The following is a 26,432-nucleotide window of genomic DNA, read 5'->3' as shown; positions in this document are numbered from 1 at the left end:
GATTTGATTACAATGTCTAGAGAGTACTTCCTGGTCCCCTGAGTAATACCTGCTCCTTAGCCATAAGGACTGTGCATACTCTGGTGGGGTAGAGGAAAAATAACATTCTCTTTTATTTTTGGCATTTACCAGTTGTGTGACTGGGCAGTTAAACTCTCTTGGCCTCAGTTTCCTCATCTGCAAAATGAGGTGGTTGAGTTAGATGACCTCTGAGGTAGCTTTATTCCCTAAATCTGTGATCCCATCATCCCAAGGAAACTGAGAAAATGGGGAGATGAGAGAAGGAGAAAGAAGAGAGAACAAAGAAAAACAGGGAAATGAGGGGTAAGGGACAATGAACCAAAGGTGAGGAGGAATTGAGAAGGGGAACAGGGATCCCTAGAAAGTTGGTTTGATTCCATTGTGCCTCTGGCCAAGGCAAAGCTTTGCCAGAGCTTGGCAGCGAGGTCATGAGTGGCTCAGGATTGTTTGTCATCATCTCTTCTCTAATCTCATCTGCAGCAACTGCGAGGGAAAATGATTTAGCCACTAAAAGAGTGACACCCTGGATGACTTCCGGGTGTTTTAGTTTCCAATGACAAATGAGCCTTTTGCAAATGAATGCTTCTTGAAGAGAATGGATTAAAAGACCATCTCTGAGTCATTCCCGTAAGGAGTAGGGGGGATGCAGTATTCATAGATCTTCATTTTTGCTTTCTTTTCTCCCAATTTGTAGCCATCCCAGTGAAAGAACAGTCCGCTTGGGAGGGCAATCGATCATCCCATTTCCCAGCCTGCCTGCATTTCACTAATGTCTGCTGCTTCCCTGCTCAGGCAGAACATTCCCCCCATTTCTGCTCCCCCCAACCATCCTCAGAGCTATAACTTGAAATATGCCCCACTCTTTCCAAGCAAATTCACAGGATGCAGGCAGCTTTCAGAGAGAAACACTGCTTTGTTGTGGCATAGATACTGCTGAAGATCCAATCACCCCAACAGGGTCCATGCTGCCTGGTTGTGCATTTGAGGCACTTTTGCCCATATGTGCATAGTAGAAAGGAACTCTTCTATGCCCTATGAATTGAGCCATATTCCTCCCAAGATGACCACAAACAAGTTAACTCTTTCCAGCCATTTCTCCTGTGATTAGAGAAACACCATGGTACAGTATAAAGGATGTTCTATTTGAAATCAGAAGACCTGGTGGTGAATTCTAGCTCTACCTCCTACCTTAATACTTGTGTGACCTTATAGAAGTCATTTCCTCTCTGTTCACCTTAGATTCCTCATTAGTAGTTGGACCAGATGGTTTTATTGGTCTTCTAGCTCTGTGTCTCTGAACCCAACTACCCAGCTGACCTGAGGGAGATAACACTTTACCACCAAGGACTTCGGCTACACTTGAATTCATGGAAGGAGCACTGGAAGACCTGAGATGGAATTCTCTCTGTTCTATTTACTGCTTCAGTAATATTGGACAAGGCACTTCCAATGAGGGATTTGAACTAGTTAACCTCTCAGGTCCCTTCCTGATCTAGGCTACTATAAATTAAGTACCTGCTTTATATAGGGCTATATATAAGCAATGGCCATGTGGATTTTGCTTAGAATTATGTTTTGGGGAACATGATTTTTGGAGTGATGTTCCCAAGATGGATTTATACACAAAGGAAACAGGTGGGGAAGGTACCCCAGAGCATGCCAAATGGGATCTGGTTAAGGAATTGGAAATAGCCTATAGAAGAGAAAATTTCTCAAGATGTGAGTCATGATCATCCATCTTCAACTATCTGGCAAGTTGTCAAGATATACAACAAAACATAATTAGGAAGACACTCTCCAGAGGGCAGAGAGCAAATTATAAAGAAAAAGAATTGGGTAGAATATAGCAACAATTAGAATTAGGCAACATTGGTACACTGTGTTGGTAGGTAGTGAGTTTCCTCTCACTGAAAGTCTCTAGCTAGAGGTTGGAAGGGAAGTTGTAAATGCAATTCCTGCTTAGGTAGGCATAGGTCAAAATGGCTGCTGAGGTCCCTTATAGCTATGAGAATCCTTGACTAGGTGTCAAAGTCAGGAGTTCAAGAAGGAATAAATTCTTGCAGATTTGAACAGTTGTGGAAGAACTCTTGGGGGAGGTAAGACTTGGAATGCCTGGGACAGCTAGGTGGCTCAGTGAATAGAGCACTAGCCCTGGAGTCAGGAGGACCTAAGTTCAAATCAAATCTGAGTCTCAGACACTTGATCACACTAGCCGTGTGACCTTGGGCAAGTCACTTAACCCTGATTGCCCTGCCTTCCCCCTCCAAAAAAAATAAGACTTGGAATGCCCAATGCAGAGGTGAAGAGAAGATAAAGAAGACTGGAAAGCTTGGGTGAGGCCAGTTTTTTGTTTTGTTGTTGTTGTTGTTGGGTTTTTTTTTTGCTTTTTGGAGAGGAAAGGCAGGGCAATTGGTGTTAAGTTACTTGCCCAAGGACATATGGCTAGTAGTGTTAAGTGTCTGAGACTGGATTTGAACTCAGGTCTTCCTGACTCCAGGTCCATTGTTCTATTCACTGTGCCGCATAGCTGTAGGAAAATTAATCTGTCAGTGGTGGGCAAGGCAAAGTGAAAGAGGGGAAGTATCAAAGGCAAGAAAACAAGTTGATAATCCAGGTGATAGGATACTATCAGTGGGGATGGAAAGAAAAGACTAGATACGAGATAAATTTCAAAGCAGAAATCAATTGGCCTTATGGCTCTCATCTTCCATTCTTCAGTTCTTCTAGGAATCTCCATTTTGAGGGAGGGGCCAGGCCAACCATCCTTTGTTCTTATCCCAACTCTGCTTCTCATTCTCTTGACTTTGCCAACATGCCCCAACATGGGCACCAACCCCTCTCCATCCTCACCTTTCAGATCCCTTTTATGTCTTGTCTTCTCCCATTAGAGTGTAAGCTTCTTAAAGGCAAGGACAGCGGTGTACCTGAAAGAAGTTGGGAGGGTGGGGTTTGATTTGAGATGTGAAGAATCCTCTTTCAGGATTCTTTCAGTTTGAGCACCTTTTGGTTTGATGTACTGATAGGATTTCCATGTAGAGATGGGCAGGTGGGATGGAGTCAAATTGTGATTTGGCAGAAATAGACACTAATTTCTCCCCTCTACCTTCTTCACAAACTCCCACCTTCTCCTGGTAGTGTCCAGGTACTAAGAGAGCTCTTCTTTCTCCATTCTTTTAGCTGCCATTGGCATGTCCTGCTCACCCCCTCCCAGTCTTCAGCTGCTGCCCAATTTCTCACCTTTCTCTCTGCCAGTTTGCCTTCCTCTGCGCCTCTCTTACTCCCTGTCTTTGGGTCATTTCAGCTGTGCCTTATTTTGCCTCTCTGGGAGGCTATAAGGAAATAAAAGGAAGCAGGTAAATCCCAATTCAGTTAATTTTTGTAGCCTCTTGGGCCCAAATTGTGTTTGAGGGAGGAGACAAATATCCCTTTCTGGGATATACATACACCTTGAAATTTGAATGCTTAGCAATGGCTCCTATTTAAGCATGCTAAGTGGAGGTTGCTATTTAAAGGAATCTCAGGGCGAAATTCTTTTGTAAAGTCCTTTCTGGGACTCAACGTACTATGGATTTTTTTTTCAAATATGAAGATCATATTATCAGAGATTTAGACCTGGACGGGACCTGAGAGGTCATTGAGTTCAACTGTGTTATTTTATAGATGAGGAAAATGAGCCCTTCCCAGAGAGGTCAATCAGCTTCTTCAAGGTCGCACAGCAAGTGTCTTAGGTGGAATCAAAATCTAGGTCGTCCTTACTCCCAGATGGGTATGCTTAGAAAGTGTAGTATTTAGAGAAAAAAAATGACAAAATTTCAAGATTATTGGCAGATTTCCATTTTCTATCCCATGTTTGTTGGAAATCAGCCTTAAGGAAGTGTTTTACTCTGCTTAATCACATACTTTTTAAAACTATCAACAAGCCGTAAAGACAGTGGGATCTCATATCGTTTGTTCCTTTCAGTCAGCTGCATAATAGTCAAAATGGGTTCTGCTCTGGAATATGATTTGTGGAAGCTTGCCTTTTCCCTGCCATCCTCAGATATGCCCTCAGTGCATGTGTTCTTTGTTCTCATTAAAATACTGCAGAGATGAGGAAGTAAACATGTTAGTAGGCATTTACTTTTGTATTTGAATTTTAAGGGTAATAAGGTCTCAATTGCCCCCCCCTCCAGCCTTTGGTGGCCCTTTTATTTCATATGCTTTCAGGGTACCTATTGAAATCCCTTTGAATATGGGAATATCCCTCCTTACCTCAAATAACCAAAAGGTTATTCTCTCTAAACATTGACTTTTTCTGTTGCTAATGATTTAATATAACCTGGGTTCTGTAGGTATATCCCTCTAAGGTATATTTATGAAAATCAAAACCAATAATGCACATTCCAATGCTTTGCAAACTGTGAAATGCTATATGCACGTAAGACATACAACAAAAACATAATTAGGTTTAGAAAAAAAAATTGCTTTTTTCTTTTGCCCAAGGATTTTTGAAATTGGATTTTGGGAGATGGCTTGGCCCAGTGCATAGAGGGCCCTCCTTAGAGTCAAGAAAAACTTCGTTCAAATCCTGGCTCTGCCATTTACTAACTGTGTAACAATAGACATTTTTTTAAAAAGTATTTTTCCAGTATTGAATGTAGAGATAGCCTTTAGATGTCCTAGTTTCATGATGGGCCAGGACTGATTGATGAACAAGACAGTAGCTCAGAAAGTGGGAGTTGGTAACATTGTCAGTATTTGGTGGGGAGTGGTTTTGAAACAGGTAAAATATAACAGTTGACCTCAAAAACATTAATTTCACAAGCACAAGATGGACCAAGCATGGCTAGGTGATATTTTGTTTGGAGAAAGATCTGAAGGTTATATTGGCCTGCAAGCTTATTACAAGTCAATAGCCAAGAAAGCTAAGGTGATGTTTGGCTGCATTAAGAAAGAATGTTCTAGAATAAGGAGGTGATTGGCGAATGCTGCTGCCCTGGTTGTTCCATGCTCAGAGCTTTTTCTCCTTTTCTGGGTGCCACATTTTATCAAGGACTTTGAAAATCTGAATAACGTCCAGAGGGAGGACAAGAATGATGATGATAGCATCCTGTTTTAACACTGTGAGGATTGTTGGAAGAAATGGGGAATTTAGCATGGAGAAGAGGAGACTAGGTTGTTGAGATTAGTGACATGCTAGCTTTTTTCAAATGTTTCAAGAGTTTTCACGTGGAAGAGAGATTTCTTCTGGGTGGCCCCAGAGAACAGAAAAAATTGCAGTGGGAGAAAGGTGAATAGAGGTCAATTTAGACTTGGTAGATGGAAACAATAGCAATCCAAAGCAATCCAGAGCAATCTAGCAATCCAGAAGTGAAATGGGCTGCTTCGTCTAGGAAGGTAGTGAGCTCCTGTTCCCTGCATGTATTCAAGGAAAGAGCAGATCCTTGATCAGGCATGGAATGGACTAGTTGTCATGTGGATCCTTGAAAGCTTTGAGACTCTGTAAGACAGAGATGACATTGGCCAGGTTGGGGTGGCACTAAGGAAGTAGGAGAAGGGAGAAAGTGGCAGAGTTAAAGGGGAGAGAGAGTGAGGGTGTGTAGTGGTCATTGGACTTCATACAAGTAACTCATGCTCATAATCCTAGCTGGCCTTTATGTGCTCTTTGCAACAATCCTTCCAATCATTGTTGCTTTCCATAGAGCGGTAGACCTGTACTGGGATTGATTTCAAGGAGGAAATAACTAGATTGGGCTGCTGTAAAGCAGGCACTTTGGACCTGAAATTAAAGGGTTGGTCCTGATACTCAATAAGATCTAAAGGATTAAGTGTCCTCCAGAGGCAACAGCTAAATTGTCCAACCCAAGAGAGAATTGGACTACAAAAATCACACCTTTGTGTTAAGCCGGACTCACTGAGGAAGTTGTGTTTAGGCAATATATTGTTCTAGATAGAATTTGATTTGGAGGTGACATGTCCTAGAGGCCATAGCTGGCACAAGAGAAAGGAAGACCTGGGGTTAAGCCCCGCTTCTTTGATGTGCTGCCTATGTGACCCTGGGCAGCTCACTGTGCCTGGGCAAGTGTTGCAAAGAGGCTGCTTGTCTGTATTGGTGGAAGTCTCAAGCTCCTTATAGCCGAACCCCCAATTTAGAAATATACCTATTTTGATCAGTCAAGAAGCATTTTATAAAGTGCCTCCTGCATGTTGCACTCTGCTAGTTGAAAGGAATACAAAGGCATAAAAGAAATAATCCTCAGCCTCATAGAACATACGTTCTACCATAGGGATGGGGATAGAACATATACACATGTGAGTATATACAAAATTATAAGTAGAACAGTATTTTGAAGGAAGGGTTTTAGCAGCTCGGGGGGAAGACCCAGAAAAGGTCTAATATAGAAGATTTAAATTGAGTTTTGAAAGACTCTGGAGATACTAAGAGGTAGAGCTAGAGAGGAGATGCTTTCCAGGCCTGGGGGGCAGCCTGGGCAAAGACCTGGGGAATAGAGGGGCGTCATAGCCCTGGAGCTGGCAGCGACCTTAGAAGATCATCGATTGAACCCCCTCACTCTGCATGTGTGGAAACTGTGGTCCAGGAAGGGCTAAAAAGCTTGTGCCAGGTCATACTGGTAGTAAAGGCCAAGTCACCTCGATCCAAATCCTGCCCTCTTTCAGCAGGTAGGAAACTTTGGCTAGACCACAGACTGTATGAGGGGAATAATGTGAAATAAATCTGTAAAGATGGGTCAGATTCAGTATTGGAACAGTTTTATATGCCAAACACAGGAGTTTATGTTTTTCCTTAAGGGCCTAGGGAGCCACTAAAGCTTCCAGAGAAGGACAGTAACATGATCAAAATCTCTAGCTGCTGCTCAATTCTAGCTGTGTGACCTCAAGCAAGTCAGTGCTGTGGGTAGCTGTCTCAGAGGGTGTGTTGCAAAGAAATGTGCCAAGCTGCCTCAGAGCAGGCTCTCTCATCTGGGAGCTTCCTTGTTCTGTCTTGAACCTGTAAACATGGGAGGTGAGGAAGAATGACGAGTCAGCTAAGGTGGTTAGAGAAACCATGCTGGCACCCTAGAAAAAGACAGAGAAGTTAAGAAGAAGTTAAAAAGTGGGTAAATATCATAAATTTCATTTTAGACATTAATAGGAGAGGCCTACAGGATGTATTTGTACAGCTAGGGGTCTATTAAGCATTTGGGAAGGTAGAATAGATTTCTAGAGATTGACTAGGGCTAGATATGGAGACCTATACAGAGGTGATAGTTAAACCCATGGAAGCTGATGAGAGAGAAGGGAGAAGACATGAGATGAGAAGCGGAAGAGGGGAGAGAAAAAGAAAGAAAGAGGGAGGAAGAGAAGGGGAAAGAGACAGAAAAGGAAAAAAAAAGCAGAAGAGGGAACAGGGCAAAGCCTTAGGTTTCATTCTCCCTGTCATATAGGCAGGCCCTATATAATTTTTCTTTCTAGGGGAAGACTGTGAGGGAGTAGACAGATATGTTGGAGGAGAACCAGGGAAGAGAAACTTGCTAAAATCCCAAGTTGCTCACTGTACAGAGGATGTGGCTGTGGCTCACTGTGGAAGAGCTTGGGGAAAGGGGGTGAGGTAGGAGTGGCACCTCTCCATGTGCTGGCTGTTAGCTGAGATCAGGTCCAAAGAGAAGAAACCTCTTGCCATCCCATGGCGGTAGTGCCAGTGATCAGGGAAAGCATAAGAAACTTTTGGATTTGGGGCACCCTTGTTAGTTTTGTCCAGTAGTAGCCACCAACATCTTTCAGCTTGGGAAGTTAAGGAATTCCCTTAAATTGAAGGCCATTCCCTCTTACCCGACTCTCGGTGGACGCTGGGCACAGCTGCTTGCTGTCAGTCATAATTTGCATGACACATCCCAAAGCATTGCTCAGCTCAGCTGTCAATTTGCCTTCCACAGGAGACTTAGGAGAACTGGCTTGGTTTTGATTTCCTCCTTAGGGGCCCGGAAGGGGTAGTGCTGGCCCAGACTCTGGGATCGGAAGCCTTCAGGGGGAGGAAGGTAGATCCCTCCCTCCCCAGATGGTGCATCCACTTGCCACCATAGGTAAAGTTGGGTCTGGGGTAGGGGGTGGGTGGGAGGAGAGGATTCAAGAGGGAGGAGGGGAGCACCTTTCAGGCCTGTCAATTTTCCCAAGGATGCTTTGGAGGCCTGGGGAGCTGAGACTCAGCCCATGGTGGGCGTGGGTGATGCTTTGTGCTGAGTCATTCTCTCCTGGGTGTTCTTCGCCTTTCATGGCAAAAACCAAGGTTGTTGCTTTAAAATGATGGGGTTAAAATTAGACCTCTTGTCAGAGAGCTCCTTAAGGAGACTTGTGGCCACTCTCCCCAAGAGAAGCAGCCTACATGCTGCACTTGGGGTGTGGGTAGGGAGAGGGCAGCAAAGTCTTCCAGGCCTTTGTGTTACAGGTACAGCATTTGACCCCTGGAAAAGAAACCCAGTGGTAGCAAGCAACTTGAATAGAAATGAACAAGAGGGTGAATGAAATGCATCCAGCGCTGGGTCCTTTACTCACCTCTATTATAGCCTGTTATTTAGCAATATGGTCAGAGCCGATGGAGTATAGGGGTGCTTGAGCAATTTACAGGCCTTCAAGTTAACTTTGGAAAATCTGAGTCACAGGGCCTGGGGGAAAACCCTAATAATTATGGGTGCCATTTATATAGCATTTCACTATGACAAAATGCTTTCCATACATTTTCTCCTTCCAACTTCCCAGCAATCTTGTGAGTAAAGACTGTAGGTATCATCAACCCCAGTTTGCAGATGAGGAAACTGAGGCCAAGAAAGAAGAACTGAATTGTTCAAAGTTCCATGGCTGGACAGTGGTAGAGGGAGAAATTACAAACCCAGGTGCTTCAACCACTAATCCACTGCTTTCTCTGAAAACAAAAGTGAAACATTTAGTGATGCTTTAAAACAAGCTCCAGTTCTCTAGGCACACTACCATACTGCCTATCTTCTCCAGTCAGATTTCTTGGTAGCTAAGTCGAATTCCTATTTAACCTATCCCCAAATGTATTGAATGCTCTCTATATGCTGAGCCCTGTTCTTGGCTCTTGGGACTTGAGTGGAGATTATTGTTCAGTCATTTTTCTCTCCATGACCCCATTTGGGGTTTTCTTGGCAAAGATACTGGAGGGGTTTGTCATGTCCTCCTCCAGCTCACTTTACAGATGGGAAAAGTGAGGTAAACAGGGGTTAGGTGACTTGCCCAGGGTCTTGCAGGCAGTGTCTGAGGCCGGATTTGAACTCGGGTCTTCCTGACCTTGGGTAAGTCACTTCAGTTCCATTGGCCCCAGTTTCTTTCTCTGTCAAATGCGAGGATTAGACTAGATCACCTGTGGCCTCAAGACTACCTGTGGCCTCGAGACTACCTGCGGCCCTCTAGATCTCAAGTATGGCCTTTTGATTGAATCCTAACTTCACAGAACAAATCCCCTTAATAAAAGGATTTGTTCTGTAAAACTTGGACTCAATCATAGGGCCATACCCCAGGACCTAGAAGGTCTCATGTGACCTCGATGCCACAGGTTCCCCACCCTTGCAAAGCATAGCAAGGCTGGCAGGGATTAGTCTGCATTAAAGAAGGTAATACAGGCTGGTGCCAGACCTTGGAGTAGGTCATATACAAGGCAAAAGAGTTTGAACTTCACTCAGTAGGCACTTGGGATACTGTAAACACTTTTGTATAGAATTTTTGCATGATTAAGTTCATGCATATGGAAGATTAGTCCATTAGGGGAATTAAAGTGATTGTAGAGGGAATGGGGATTAGAAATCCAGAGGCAGATTGAGATACTTTTGTAATAGTCCGGATAAGTGGTAGGCAAAAGATTTTAGAGTAGAAAGGCCAATGCAGGTCACAAAATTCAAGCCCCTCATTTTGAAAATGTAGGTACCACTAAGACATCACTAACAACAATTATGAAGTGAGTATTAAACACAGATTTTGAGGGGGTGGGAAGCTGCTTGATTTGGCCAGGTTGATTTGGAGACAGGTTGGCAGGCTGCTGATCAGAAGAGAGGCCCAGCTGGAGGCACAGATTTGATGGTCATCTGCAGAGGGGGCATGGTGGAAATTGTGGAAGGGCATGAAATGAATGAGAATGAAGAGAAGAGGATGCAGAACAAAGGACAGAAGTCAGAGGATTGAGGAACACTAACCTTGAGGAGCAGGAGGAACCACCGAAGGCAAAAGAGAAGGACCAGTTGTGGAGAGGTAAGAGGACCAGGAGAAGATGTTTCTGGAGCCGAGCATCATAGGATGCTAGCTCTAGAGATGGAAGGTACCTCAGAGGCCATCTAGGTCAACCTCCTAATTTCACAAAGGAGGAAACTGAGGCCCAGGATCATAGACATGGGAGGGCCCACAGAGGATATCTTGTCTGACTCATTTTGCAGAGTAGGAAAATGAGATCCCGAGAGATGCAGTGATTGCCCATGGTCATACAGCTAGTAAATTTCACAGGTGGGAGAATATGTCTGGAAAGGGGATGGGATGGTCAACAATGTCATACTACAGAGAGGTCAAGAAGGATGAGGAATTAAAGAAGACTACTGTTATTATTAGGAAGTTATATGACAATATCTGGTAGACCTGAATCTGCAGAATGACCGAATTTGGAGGCATCAGGGCAGATAAAGCACTTTCTCTGAATAAGGCACTATGTTAAGTGCTGACAGTATAGATGCAGCAAAGAAGAAAACAAAATGCCTGCCCTCCAGGGGCTTCCATTCAAGTGGGGGAAGATGCTAGTCAAAGGAAAATAAAAAAGTTGGGAGGAGAGGCTCCAGGGTAGGAGCTGAGTCAGGTTAGAAGTGAGCAGTTTCGCAGCTGGAGGTGCTAGGTAGGAGTTTACCAATGGGAGGAGGGGGATGGAGCAGTAGAAGTTTCCAGAGGATTGACAGTGAAAGGAATGAGTGAAAGTGAAAGGATGGTAGCAGGAAGAGATAGAAGGATTAAGGGAAAGGCTCAAGAAAACCTAGGGTGTTGGAGAAGGTACCATTAGACAGGAGAGACCCCAAAGGTCTCAGATACAGGGGATGGTTGCTAAGCAAGATCTGGGAAGAGGTGACTGGGCGTGACATTTTGAATACAAATGGAGGGAGTGAGTTTAGTGAGAGTGGGTGATGATGCTGACAGATTGTGAAAAGTGAAGGAGCTTGTTTTGGAGGGCCTTGTTCTGTTCAGTGAAGCCAGAGGTGATGTGGTCTCTCTGGGTGTGTGTTGGGGTAGGAAAAGATATGGAGTTGGGCTTATAGGAAATGCAATAAAGAGATTATGCAGATAGAGGAGAGTGACTCTCGAGCCATGGAGGAGGGCTCATGGAGCTTTTGTGCTATCAGTTTGTCATCTGGGAAATCACCACCATCTTTGAACTTTTCCACTTCTTTGTGGTACAGTGGAAAGAACCCTGGAACTGGGTCAGATGATCTGGGTTCAGATCTCACTTCTGACACACCCTTTGTGACCTTAGACAAGTTATCTCCCCTTCCTGGGCCTTGGTTGTCTCCTTTGTGAAGCGAAGGGGTTGAATTAGGTGACCTCCAAGGTCCCTTTCAGCTCTAGAGCTGAGAGATCCTATGTGTGACCTTGGAAAAGTCCCCTCCCCTCCCTGGGTCTCAGTTTCCTTTTGTGGAAATGAAGTAGTCAGGTAAGACAGCCTTCCAGATCTCTTTTAGCTCTATGTCAAATGGCTTACTTACACCAATTCCCAACCTCCCATGTATGTCTACATTATGGTGAGTATTTCCAATTGCAGGCAATTCTCCACCTCCTCATTATGTGCATCCTCCTCAAAGTTCTCTAGAGGGGGCTTCTTGTAGATCTCTTGATATTCCATGCTTGCCAAACTACCTTTCCAGGATTTTTCCAGGATTTCCATAATTTCATCTCTGGGAGCTTGACATTTCAGCCAAACAGGCCCCTTTGCCTTTTTGTTGGTACACTTTGCACAGCATTTCTCCCCAGATGTGCTTGGGATTCACTCCATCTTCATGTCTATTTCTTAGCATATCTAGTTTCCTTCAAGGTAACTCAAGAGCCACATTCCCCTTTGAGGCCTTTTTGATGCCCCCCTCCCAAATTGCCATCACTTTCCCCTATGAAATTACTTATTCTCTGCCCTCCACTCGGACTCAAGAGAAGAAAATGTCCTCAGGGAAGCAGGGCGTGATGTGTATACTGGTGAATAAATACCCAAACCCATACCACTTGTAGCTTGAGACCTGGCCCCAAATGGCTCCTTAATAAATGCCCTTTGAGTGACTGAATGAAGGAGTACCAGTGCAGCTCAAGGCTCTCCTTTTTTGCCCCACTCTCTCTACATGACTGCTTCACCTTTCATTGAAGTCGTACATCTTTTTGGGAAGAATTTTTTTCTCCACTTTGTGCCTGAAATTCATTGTTCTCGTCATTTGCTGCCATCTATTCACACCCGGCATGTGTCTCTCCATTGCCCTTTGGGTGACCTGCAATTTGGATTCCTTAGAGATGATGGTATTTTGTGCTTTGCACTCATAGACCATCAAATGCTGGTGCTAAAGAATGGGATTTTGTTTCCAGCATTGTGATTCTGAAGCAGATATGACTCGGTTGCTTCATCTTTGTAGCCATGTCCCCTTTAAACGAAACTGCCTTCTGTCACATTTTGGTGGCACACGACTCCTGTGGAACAGCAAGGGCCCAGCTTCCACACCGATGGGGTAATTTACTAAATGAAACCTGAGCACCACCAAGCATTAATTTATTTCCCGAAGCTGAGCGATTTATCTGGGCTTCCGCTAACTTAGCGAAGGATCAAACGGAATATTTGAACCGCATGCTAACTTGTTTCAGAGATGATCAAAACAGAAAGATGATTTGCAGAGCATTCCGTGTTACTGCAACAGTAATTGATATCTGCTCGTACCACCTCATGGGTACCATTTTGTGCAATGAGACTGAGATTTATGGGGATAACTAGACAAGCTACTATCTTTTTAATGAATGAATTGAAAATAATTCTTTTTTTCTTAATAGTTGGCTAGTGTCGCTGTGTTTATTGGATCATGGATTTAGAATTGAAAGATAGGTTAGAAGCTGTTGAATCTATCCTACCTCATTTTACAAATTAAGAGACTGAGGCACAGTGTGGATTAGTGACTTGCCTAGGGTCAGTTTATTTCTGACCTCAACCTTAACTTTCAATTCTAGTTCTAGCTCTGTGCTCATAAGAGTCCGGGCTGGGATGCCAACATCGGTCTTCTTGCCTCGCAGGGCTATCTGGTCGATTTCTGTGCCCATTTCTGGAAGCTCAAGGTCAGGCCAGGTCTTTCACGTGCACATTTTGGATCCTCTCTCTACCCCATATTACTTAACCAAGACCAGTGCCCTAGTTGCTGTTTTCACTTTGTCTCTCAGTCACAACTAGTCAATTTTTAACCAGTCTCAATAACCATACCTTCCACTGGAGTTGCCAGTGTAACCTCTTTTTCCTCCCTTAGTGACAGAATTCATTTGTATGGATAATATAAGACATTGAATGCCCATCCCTGGCCTATACCTTTTTATTTCAACTCTCTTCTACATTTTCTGTGGAGTTCCTCCTCTGTCTATCTCCTATTGCTATAGGATAGATAAATGCAGCTAACATTTATTTACTAGTATTTACTATATGCCAGGCATTTTACTAAGCACTTTACAAATATTATCTCATTTTATTTTTACCCTGGGAGGTAGGTGATATTCTGATCCCCATTTTACAGACAAAGAAACTGAGGCAAACAGAGGTGAAGTGACTGGGATCATGTAGCTAGTAAATGTCTGAATCTAGATTTGAATTCAGGTCTCTCTAACTCTCAAGTCCTGTGCCACCTAGCTGCCTAATCTGCACAACAGCTTAGTGAATGAAAACAAAGTTTCTTTGGGTACATGAAAGTGCTTGAAAAGTGGAAGGTGGGAACTCAGTAGACAACTGCTTCTAAACATATAAAGAGGATAATGATAGGATCCTGGATTTAAAGGTACTTAACCCCCTCAATTTATAGTGACAACAGAGACCCAAGGAGGCAAAGGGACTTGTCTGAGTTCACACATGGAGAAGGAGAAAAGAATAAGCATTTATATAGTGTCTAAGTTCTTTACAAGAATCTGAAACCCTGGGAGGTAGGTATTGTTATGATTCTTATTTTATAGATGAGGAAACAGGTAAGCTGAGGTTAAGTGACTTGCACAGGATCACACAGTGAGGAAGTTTCTGAGGCTGAATTTGAACTCAGGTCTTCCTAGCTCCTGCCCTAGCACTCTGCCCAATCTTCCACCTAGCTGGTCCATGCATGGAGTTAGGAAGGCTGGTCATGACTTTATTGCTTCAACTCACATCTAGGCATATGGTGTCACCTATGTGGACCCAGGGAGGGGAGCTTAGAGCAATGTTCCCTTCTTGCTGTTATCCCTGTCCCCCACCATTTCTGTAATAATACAAAATTACAATACCTCCTAGTAACAATCCTTAGTGTCTTGATGTCTTCTACTCTGTGGCAGAGTTCATTTCACTCTATAGTTATTACCACACGACATGGCATTTTTGTAAAGTGATTGAAATATCAACAATAGGTGATACAGCTAAAATGAACAAGATAATTACTGAGTGGGTAAATATACATTTTTTTAAATTAGGTGGTCTTTGTAGATAAAGTGTCTGCTCTGCTGTGTAGGGATGTTGAATGCATTTCATAGGCTCAAGAAGCTTCTTTTAGCTCTGGAAGGCATCTCGGAGATGCTCTAGTCCTGCTCCTTTATTTTAAAGAACATGAAACTGAGCCCCAGACAGGTGAAATCACTTGCTGAAAATCATGTAGATAGTCAGTGGCAAGGCTGGTATTTGAACTTAAGTCTTGTGACTACAATCCCAGAAGGTCTGGAGCTGGAAGGGCCTTCAGAGGCCATCAAAGCCAACACCTTCATTCTACAGAGGAGGAAACAGAGGCACAGGGAAGAGACTTGATCAATGTCACACAGGTAATAAACAGAGCAGCATTTGAAGTCGTCTTCTGACTCCACACCCACAGTGTTTTCAGTTGGCAGCTGAGAGCACTCTTTGGAGGTCATTCATTTGGTAACCTGAACTCTGCCCATCTCAGTAAGAGGCTTGAGGATGCCCAGATGGCCCCTGCATGGCCAAGCCTGAGGGATTGGCCTTGAGGTCTTCATTCAGAGCCAATTTGCTCTCACTTTGTACTTTTCAATAAGCTTCCCAGTCCTGGTTCTAGCAGCATATTAGAAGTATGTGTGTGGGGGGGGAGGGATGGCAAAATAAAAGGAGAAGAAGTAGCAACTGAAAGTTGCTATCAGGGAGAATAAGAAAAACTCACTATAAAAAAATGAGCCCCTTTGGTGTAGAGAAAAGACATAGTTATGTGGCTGGATGGTTTCTGAGGGCATTTCTGCATTACAGTTTTACGTTTACAATTCTTGATAAGATCATATCAGTAGAGATCAAGGAACTTTGAAGGTCGTCTCATTCTAAGCTTTCATTTTACATAGAGGGAAACTGAGGCCCAGAAAGAGTAAGTGACTTGCCCAACATCACGAGGTAGTAAATGGCAGAATTCAGGGCCAGTGCCTTCAGCTCTTGCATTCTTAACACAGCATCATACTGCCTGTCAGGTTCATAATGATGATCCCTAGCTATTAGGAAAAATAAAATTCTCTTTGTCCAAATACCTTTTTAAAGAAGAAAAAGATGGAATGCATTTAAGAAAGGTTTCCATTTTTTTTTAAATGGTTTGGGGGGAGGGGGCGGAGTCAAGATGGCAGAGTAGAAACAGGACTTATGAGGGGCTCCGGCTTCCACCTAGTCCAATTCATGTAAAAGGTGACTCTGAACACACTTTGGAGCTACAGAACCCACAAAATGACGCAGAGAAGCTAACCTCCCACTGAGAACAGCCCAGCAGGCTGGCAGGAAGGGGCCAGTGCAGTGCTCTGGGAGCCAACCCCAGCACCTCTGGAGCCAGAGGTTTTAGCCTCGGGACGAGAAGCTGCTGAGGTGCCATGGCCGTGCAGCCACCACCACATGGGAGCTTCAGCTCCTGACTTGCAGATTGGAGGGGTACCAAGCCACCAGTCTGAGGGGTAATTGCTCTTGCTTTAACCTGCTTGGATATGGATTGTGGTCTAGGGAGAAGGTCCTGGGGTGTGCGACCAGCTTGCCAGAGCTTGTGGAGGCTTCAGAGAGGGCACCCAACTAATGCCTTTGGCAGCTGAGAAAATCCCAGCATTTGGGATGAAGCTCCCCTGTCTGGTGGCAGAGTCCTATTTTGGCAAAAAGCCCAGAAGTCAAGTAATTGAGTGGCAACATGGGCAAGCAAAGGAAGCAAAGCAAACAGAGCAACCCAACTTTACACTCCTATTTAGGGACAAAAAGGATCAAAGCATGGAACATGAAGAAGACAGCAAAATCAGAACTTCTGCACCAAAAGCTTACAAGAAAATTACAAGCTGGTTACAGGCCATAGAAGATCTTAAGAAGGATTTTGAAAACCAAGTAAGAGAAGTGGAGGAAAAATTGGGAAGAGAAATGAGAATGATGCAAGAAAATTATTAAATGAGAGTCAACAACCTGACTGAAGAAAATAACACCTTAAAAATAGACTAACTCAAATGGGAAAAGAGGCTCAAAAAGCCAATGAGGAGAAGAATGCCTTAAAAAGCCGAATTTTCCAGATGGAAAAAGAATCTCAAAAGCTCACTGAAGAGAATCATTCCTTTAGAATTAGATTGGAGCAAATGGAAGCTAGTGACTTGTGAGAAATCAAGATGCTGTTAAACAGATCCAAACAAATGAAAAAATAGAAGGCAATGTGAAACATTTCATTGGGAAAACCAGTGACTTGGAAAATAGATTCAGGAGAGATCATTTAAAAATTATTGGACTACCTGAAAACCATGATCAAAAAAAGAACCTAGAAATAATCCTCCAAGAAATTCTCAAAGAAAACTGCCCTGCTATTTTAGAACCACAGGGCAAAATAGAGGTTGAGAGAATCCACCAATCACCTCCTAAAAAGATCCCAAATATAAAACTCCTAGAAATATTACAGCCAGGTTCCAGAATTCCCAGATCAAGGAGAAAATATTACAAGCAGTCAGGAAGAAACAATTTCAATATTGTTGAAACACAATCAGGATAACACAGGATCTGGAAGCTTTCTACACTGAGGGATTGAAGGGCTTGGAATATGATATTCCAGAGGTCAAAGGAGCTGGGATTAAAATCAAGATTCCCCTACCCAGCAAAACTGAGTATCATGTTTCAGGGGAAAATATGGTCATTCAGTGGAATAGAGGACTTCCAAGCATTCTTGATGAGAAAAAAACAGAGTTGAATAGAAAATTTGACATTCAGATACAAGAAGCAAGAGAAGCATGAGATGGTGAACATGGAAAAGAAATCATAAGGAACTTATCAAGAAGTTGAGCTATTTACATCCCTACATGGAAAAATGATAATTGTAACTTGTAAAACTTTTCTCAGTATGAGAATAGTTGAAGGGAATAGAAATGTGTGTGTGTATATATATATATCCACATACATATATGTCTATTATAGGAGTATATATGGGCATATGAATACATATGTGAATGTGTGCATATATGTGTACAGGTATACATAGACAGAGGACACTGGACCAATTTAATAGGAAGGGATCATACTTAAAAGGTGAAATTAAGAGGTGAGGGAGGAATATAATGAGAGGAGATGGGAGAGACAGAATGGGGTAAACTATCTCATATAGAAGAGGCAAGGGAAAACTGTTATAATGGAGGGGAAGAACAGGAAGGCAAAAGGGAATGGGTCAACCTTATTCTCATTGAATTTGGCTTAGGGAGGGAATGACATGGATACTAAATAGGGTATTTCACCCTACAGGAGAGTAGGGGGGAAGGGTATGAGAGGGGGGATAATGGAAGGAAGGGCAGGCTGGAGGGGAGCAAATTCGGAAGCACCCACTTTTGAAAAGGGACAAGATCAAAATAGAGAATAAAACAAGTGGGAGGTGGGATAGGAGGGAAATATAGTCAGTCTTTTACAATATATCTACTATGGAAATATTTTGCATAGCTATACATGTACAACCTATATTGAATTGGAGGAAGGGAATGAATCTGGAATTCAAAGCTTTAAAATCAAATGTTTATATGTATGTATGTATGCATGTATATATATATATATATATATATATATATATATTTAATACTATTTTACATGTAATTGGAAAATGAGATATACAGGCACTGGGGCATAGAGATCCACCATGCCCTACTGGAAAATTGGAGGGTGTATGGGAGCAGATATGGGAGAGAGCAGATTGGAGGAGGGGCTATCCAGTGGGACTGCTATTTTGGGGCGGTGGGTAGGGGGAAAACGGGGAGAAAATCTGTAACTCAAAATCTTGCAAAAATGAATGATGTAAACCAGAAGTTAGTAAAACATTTGATAAAAAAATAATTTGGGTGCCTATAGAAGCAAACTTCAGTTATGTGGGAAATTCTATGTGGAAAGTAGAATAAATTAGATCATCCTTTTAATTACACATGCCACATGTAGACACATACACACACTCTTGTTTATTTGCTCTTGACTCTCCTGTAGCTAATTAACTTACTCTTAGAAAACTCCTAGCAGTTCCTTATTCCAAAGGCAGGTATTACCCATGATCCTCTCAGGCCAACTGCCTCTGCAAAATAGTTCTGATGGTGAGTGGGGAAAATAAATAGGGCTGGTCCTTTTCTCCATCCCTTTCTTGCCACTGAGTATGTCTAGACTTTCATTGGCACCATGAAAAGCAGAAAGCTACATTAATTAGAGAGCCAGGAGACTAATCTCATGCTATGGTAACACTCCGTGTTTGTAAAAGATAGCCTGTTTTTTTTTCTTTCCCCATTTTTTTCAAAGATGCCTGCAGTCCAGCAACTTCAAAGAGAAAGAGAAAAATTCTCTGCAAAAGTGGCGTAGTTGGCAGACCTGATGTGCAAATTTGGGTTCATCAAAAGGAGCCAGGAACCCTCTTCCAAAAGGAAAATAAATTTCCCAAACTCAGTGTCAGAAATTCCTTTAGGGAAGATTGGCTATTAAAAAGAATAGGAAATTGTCTGAGAATTTTGAAGCTCTGTGTGTATTTACCTGACTCTTCAATTGTTTGTCTGGTCATTCCATTTTTGTCTTTTTCTTTTCTTCTTTCAACCTTTTTGCAGTCAAACTTTTGTTTAATTGGGAGCATCCTCTGGGGATCGGGGTGGGCAGACGGTGAGAAGCCCTAGTGCTGGCCCTGCCATGTGATAGCTGGGAGATGACCTTCTCACCTCCCTCTCTGAGCCTAAAGTTCTTTGTTAGTAAAAAAAAGGGGGGAACCAATTTCTGCCCTCAGAATCCCAAAAGCTGAAAGTTGGCAGGGGCCTCAATGGTATTGTCCAAACCATAAAGCAAATCAATACCTACTATAATGTCCCCATAATGTGGTCATCCAGCCTCTGCATGAAAATCTATAAGGAGGCTTTCCCCCTTCATAACATCATTGTAGATGAATCTAGAACCTAGATCTGGAAGGCCCCTGCAAGACCATTTTATACAACCTTCTCATTTTATAGGTTAGGAGACTGAGGCCCAGGGAGAAGTGATTTGCCCAAGGTCCCAAACAGCATCAGAGATGCAGAGCTTTAAGCAATCTCAGGGGCCATGTAACATTCTAACAAGATCATGAATTTGAAAGTTATCAAGTTTTGTGAGTGATTATTAGTTTGGAGATGTGCTTGATACATTGGCATAGCCTGTTCCAGCAGGAATGAGATCTGCATAATAGACTTAGAATTCCTTGTTGCTCTTATCATCTTAAACAGCGTGTCTAAGCTTCCATGATGCAGCAGGATAGATGTCATAGCTATAACGAGGTTAAAACCTTTGGGACTTGCCAAAGAGTGCCTACGTTCCAAGAGCAAACAAAATTTAAAATGATGAGTTTAAACAATGCAGTTTTAATGTTGGTTTTATTTGCATTTTTGATAGGTGTAGACTCCATCAGCAAGATGAGAAGCTGCCATGAATAAATGGCAGAGCCAGGCCTAGAGGTGAACTCTCCTAATTCCTTCTTTCTGACACCGTCACTCTCCAGTGTTTCAGGGATTTGTGGCACTCCCTCCATTAAGATAGGTCGTAACCACTCTGCACCTTTGTCACACTAGAGATCCAAAATCTTTCACTTGGTCTTTACTCAAAACCCTTTCAACTTGATATGCCCTCACAGAGATAAAAAAAAAAAAAACAAGGAGATAGACGAACCGGACTTGAGCCTGTGGTATATAGTGCTTGAAGATTTACCAAATCCCTATGGAGTAGAGTGGGCAGCGATGTGGCACAGCAGATAACCACTGGGCCTGTCAGCAAGATATGAGTTCAAATCCAGCCTCACATGCTTATTAGCTATGTTACCCTAGTCAAGCCACATACCCTTTCTGCCTCAGTTTCCTCATCTGTAAAATGAGCTGCAAAAGGAAATGACAAACCATTCCATTTTCTCTGCCAAGGAAACCTCAAAAGAGGCCACAAAGAGTCAGACATGACTGAAAAAGAACAAATCTGCCAATGATTCATGCTCCGTGACCTTGGGCAAATCTCTTCTCCTTTTCAGGCCACCCAACATGAAGGGGTTGGACTACAATAGTCTATGAGGTCCTGTCCAATACTAGAGGGCATGATCCCATTTCATCCATTTCTTTTTTGAACTGGTCCTCTGATTTGATTGCTCTAGGATTAATTTTATGCAATTTAGGGCCTTAGAGGGAACTGCCTTGGGCCTGAGAGGTCAAGGTCACATAACCACGTGTGTCAGAAGTAAGAGTTTAACCATAGACTGAGGCCAGCTCTCCTTTGACTCTGCTGCCAGTGCTTCTCACCCCTTTTATGATTCTTATTTAATAATTATCCTACACGTGTAGAGGACTTGGCATTTTATAAAGTAAAATGGGCTTTATTTGATGTGAACTGCATAACAGCAGTGATGTGGATAGGAATATCATCCCATTTCACAGGAGGAAAACTGAGGCTTAGAGGGGTAAAGCAACTGGGACATAGTCGTCTAGGTAACGAGTATTGGGGCCAGAATGAGACCCCAGCTCATGTGACATCTCATCCAGTATTCTCCTCCATTACCAAGGTAGCCAGCAGGATGCCTAGCACCTAATCTAATAATACCATTAATGACAATAATAACTGACCATAGTCAGCTTTGGTATAATGTTTGCTGCAGGGCATCTCTCTTGGAGTCTTTTTCCTTTTTCAGTGTACATAAAAGCAAAATGGACTAATGTTTGATAGTCATTAAGCTATTTACAATCACAGACATTCATGGTTCATCTTTGTTAAAAAAAATAACCCAAAACATAGAAAGGTGATTTGAAAAATTGGGTGTGGTTCACATTTAATATGGTCTGTGGCTCCAGTGTGTCAGGCTTTCTTTTTCTTTCTCACATATTCCTTGTCTCTCATCATAATTCTGGGTAATTTTGTTCATCAGCTTTTCACAGCCGTGATTGGGGATTCAAAATAGTGGGCACCATTTCTGCTGGAGTAAAGGAAGCAAATCATGATGAGGTCCTGCCCCTGAAAGCCAAATGACACTGCTTGGTTGGAAATGGGTTTCCGATGGAATGAAGCTGTTTTGGGTCTTTATTATGGCAGAATAATAGCCTTGCTTTTAATGAGTCGTCCTGATGGCCTGTAGTGCTAACAGTGTCTGAGATACTGGTTTGTCATATTTTATTCAATCCTGGGTTAAGCTTTTGTGAATACCCCCCCTTCCCTCTTCACACTGGGACAGAGTATAGTGGAGTTGCGGGAAGGGGGGGGGGAGAAAGAGATTTTCCTGATACAATCTCGAGGACAAACCTTGGGCCTAATTAGAAGAATCTGAGGGATTGAGTCATTAATCTTGGCCTGGCCTCTTGGCAATCTTGTCTCTGCATGAGCACATCTGAAAATAGAGCTTCTTTTGGAAGGGTGGGGGATTCCTTTCAGCCCTAGATGGAAGCTTAGAGAGGGGTTTCTCATAACTCTGCAACTATTAGAGCTGTAACTAGCATGGGGTGAGGCAAATGGTGCTTTGTCCAAGGGCACTGATACCTGAGGGCTCAAGCAACTCAAGAATGTATGATATGTGTGCATGTTCCCTCCCTGTGGGGACTGCCACCCACATACCCGCCCCTGCTATCATTTAAGGCACCCATAAGCAGCCTTTCCTCTGGGTCATGAGCTGCTTCCAGTCCAGCTCCAATCTTTTTCCTTTAGGGGAAAGAATTCAGTTACACCTTTGGCAACTACTGAGACCCTATTGTTCCAAATTCTATCATAATAGCTTTCATTTGTACAGAGCTAAACAAGGCACATTTGTATTTCTCATCTCATTGAATCCTTTTAACAACCTTGTGAGGGACAGAGGACAAATATTATCACTCATCTACAGAGGAGAAAGGAGAAAAAGAGGGAGGAAGAAAGAGAGGGAGGAATGGGGAGAGATATGGAGAGATACAGAGACAAGAGAGAAACTGACACATTTGCCCATGGGTCACATAACTAATAAGAGTAGGACACAGGATCTCAAGTTAGGTATTCTGTCTCCAAGTCCAGTATTCTTTTCACTACTATCATGGTACAGATCACTGGGTTCAAATCTAGCCTCAGCCAGTTGCATCTGTGTGACTTTGATCAAGTCACCACACCTTTCTGGGCCTCATTTTCCTCATCTGTAAAATAAGGGGATTAGACTCTATGTCATTTAAGGTCCCTCCCATCTCTTATTTTATGACTCTGTAATCCTGTGTATCATATTAGGCAGGTTACTTTCCCTTTCTTGGCCTCAGTTTCCTCAACTGTAAAATGAAAAGGTTGGGCTCTAAGGTCCCTTCTAGCCAGATCTATGAGCCAATGACCACATTGCATTTTGAAAGGAACAGGAGTGCTTGAAAGGGATTTTGAAACCACTAAGTTCAGCCTCCTCATATCATAGCCTAGGAAAATAGACTCCATGAGTTGAGATACCTTGTCCAAGTTCAGGTAATATACTAGTAAGAGGCTGAGTCAGGACTCAGGACTTTTTCCATTATAGCCTGCTGCCCCTCTCAAAAGCTTCTAGAACCAGAGTAAGAAAATTGGTCAGGAATTATAGGCACTTGTCGAATTTTTCCCTTGAAAAGTGATGGACAAGAATTTTTTAACTAGAACTTGTTGACATGCTTGGCAGGGACACAAGGAATGCTATGTGGCCCTCGCTGGTGCTGCCTAGGATTTGGAAGCTTTGTATTCTGTACTCTTTCTGTGCCTGAATTCAAGGATGACCTTTACCATCTCTGTGGTTGAGTTTCTTTCATTCTCTTAAGTGGACCTAATCATTCTTATTTAGAATGCTGCATGCAAAAGGAAATTATTTTGAAAAGTTCAAAATGCAAATTGCCATGGCAACAATGTGATGTCAGGGAAACATATGTACAGAGCAGAGAAAAGAGAAGATGGATTGAGACAATGAAATCATCCATTTGTCAACCTTGGATTAATTAATCTCTGCTTGTCATTTCTAATGTTGTGCTTTAAAAGGCATTATAGATTTCTTCTCAGCACTTCTTTTGGCTGGTAATTTTTTTTTGTCAGCCCTGGCATCCTTGAAGTCTTGCATCCATATTCTGTGAAAGAAATGTCCAGCAGGCGGATATAAAAGCTAGAGGTGGGCTGGTTCATGAGAGCAGTGGGCTGGCCTGTGGGCTCTTCTTCCCTGTTGTCTCTTTTCTCTAGTAAAGGGTCAAACAGCAGGGGTGGCCTAGCATAAGAAGTGTCCCCTTGCCTTGCTCTGGGGGAAACCTTTACATTTGGGGAGAAATGTTTCACTGAACTTCCTGTAGCAATTTTGGTACTCTACGCAACATCACAGACTGTGACAGGCAAGCAGAGTCTCTCAAACTGATTTTATAATTCAAGATGAGAAAATAAGATAAGAAGTAATTAAGAATAGTCCAGTTCCTTGGGTGAGGGGCTGCAGATTACCCCCAGAAGCTTCTATATATGCATGCAATTTTATAGTATCTAAATTGTAGTGCCCTGGGGCACAGCCTTTGTGGTTATGCCTTCTTTGTGGTTCTGTTATCCCAGTCATGGGAAGGCTCCTTGTGGGAACTTGGATCTGCCTTCCTTCTTCTCCATAGTGCATGAATTGTGCCAAGTGCAGGCTTTCTAGCAGAAGAAAATTGTGTATCAGCCTGTAGTCAAGGAAAGGTGCTGGGTCAGGACCGAGGAAAGGTCTTTTCAATAGAAAACATCTACAAGAGATGTCTCCTTTGCATTTTTAAGGTTCTGGCTCCTGTTCCCTAACATTCCATCAGTTTGACCCAGTTTAAAAGAATTCTTTGAAGGCAAGCAACATAGCTATGTTTTCTAGTTATGGGTGCAGGGCAAAATACTTCCACTCTCTCTACTTGTATCTGTGTGAAATATATCAAGAGAATCATCCCAGCCATTTGGCTGTCTGGGAAATCAGAATGGAGGCAATATTCAAGCCCAGATCCTTGGTCTTGGAGTCTAATGTACTTTACTCTTTATTCCTCTGTCTCTTAAAGTTGCCTTCTTATTCTAATATTCTCTGATTCTTACTACTCCCATGTTGCCAATTGCTAATACTTCTCTTCCTTCTTCATCTCCCCTTGTCTTTCTTCTGCCTCTTCTTCCTCTTCCTTCTTTTCCCTCTCCTTCTTCTTCCTTCTTTGCTCCCTTCTCTCTTCTTCTTCCTCTTCTATCTTCTTATTCTCTTTATACTTCTTTCCTCTTTATCGCTTCTCCTTCGTCCGACTCATCATCTTCTTCCTCCTTCTCACTGCATCATCAAAGCTTGAAGGTGGTCCTGGGATCCCAAAGGCTGGAACAGTTGGAGCTCTTAGCAAACTTGAAAATCAATGGCTGTGGACCCTTCTCAGTCTGGAGGCAGCTTGTTCCTGTGGAGCTGGCCATAGGTCCTTATAGAAATCCTGTACTCAGGCGTGGCGGGGTCATGATTTATGATCTTGGACAGTGGAAGGAGGATCCGTGCCAATAACTTTATCGTTTGACAAGTCACCAAGTGTCTTCACTTGTGCAATCTCGGATTTAAGACAGTTATAGGTTATTACCCCCATTTGACAGATGAAGAAACAGAGGCAAGGCAGCGATTCTTTGTCTGGGAGAGCCACCTCACGGTTCTAGCATGACATACTTGTATTTCTGCCTCTCGGGATCCATCAGCTTTTAATCACAGGGTCATACCTGATGCCCACTCTGCCCTTTGGCCTCACTCCAGCAGCTCTTGCCCAGGGCCTCTCACTGCTCATCTCCAGTCTTCTCTGCTTCCATTTGGTGGATTCCCAACGAGCACATGAAGGTGCACTCTGGAATATGGACATTGCTTCGTTATATACCAGGTGGTGCTTTGATGAGTTTCTTATTAATGTAGCACTTAGGCAGCACTTCATTAGCAGAACCACTGTAATTCAGACTAGCTTGACTCAGGCATAGAATGAACTAGATGGCCTCAGAGGACCTTTTTAGTACTGAGATTCCGTGTTCTCACCTCTGTTTCCCCTCCCTAGCCCCAATGTCTATTGCCTGTAAGCCATGAAAGCCACCTAAAATGGCTTCCTGAGTATCTTACCATATGGAGAAAATAGCAGTCTGCATAAGTAGACATTAGAGGATCTGATCATTGGTTTCTTCCGTTTATCCTAGCCCTGAAGTACCCTTAAATAAACTGGATTTGTCATATGGGTAGGAGTGGTCAGCTAGGAAGAGGTAGAGGTCAGACAGGAAACCTCAGGAAAGTAGGAAGATAAGAGTTAGGTAAATCAAGACTTCAGAGGTGCCTAAATGTCAGGACAGTTCAGGAGCCTGGAATCTAAGAAGCTGAGGAAGAAGGGGGAGGGGTGGATGGATGTTAATTCTCAGCATATACATCCAAGCCAGAGGGGCAGAAAGGAAAATTAATTTTTTTAAAAAAGAGTATAACACATTGAAAAAAAATTTATACTATGAAGGAAAAGGAACCAAAAATCTTCCATGAAAAATAGAGTTCTCTGGACTCCCTACAGATTATGAACAATAGCAAAGACCTTCAGAATGGTTCAGAAGAGACATACAAATTTCAAAAATATACATTGAGATAGATATTAGGTTAAAAATCTGAGCTTTTAAAGTAGATTTAATTTTAAAATCATCAGAGTAGAAAACTTTGTACTCAAAATGGAGACTCTCTCCAAAGCAACAGAGGCTCTGAAAATTACAGAAAAAATTAACTAGAAATACCGAAGTGGTAGAAAATTTAGCTGATACAAATGTTATCGACTTT

At 42.8% G+C, this 26,432-nt stretch overlaps 1 protein-coding gene across 4 annotated transcripts in view; it reads left to right on the top strand.

Annotated features, from left to right (window-relative positions):
- Nucleotides 1-26,432, top strand: part of FGF13 (fibroblast growth factor 13) — a 520,706-nt gene that overhangs the window by 227,208 nt on the left and 267,066 nt on the right. The window contains exon 1 of one of the 4 annotated variants that reach the window (XM_069074161.1): nt 7,962-8,081. The exons of the other annotated variants lie outside the window; for them this stretch is intronic. Coding sequence (XP_068930262.1) covers nt 8,057-8,081 — 25 coding nt within the window. The 5' untranslated portion in view covers nt 7,962-8,056. Of the gene's footprint in view, nt 1-7,961; nt 8,082-26,432 lie in introns of those variants that run through there. 4 annotated transcript variants of the gene reach the window in all.

The sequence above is a fragment of the Petaurus breviceps genome, unplaced genomic scaffold (genome assembly GCF_028583685.1).
Source record: "Petaurus breviceps papuanus isolate PSGF00001 unplaced genomic scaffold, PetGlider_PUasm1.0 90881, whole genome shotgun sequence".
Classification (NCBI taxonomy): domain Eukaryota; kingdom Metazoa; phylum Chordata; class Mammalia; order Diprotodontia; family Petauridae; genus Petaurus; species Petaurus breviceps.
This window is presented reverse-complemented; position numbering and strand designations above follow the sequence as displayed.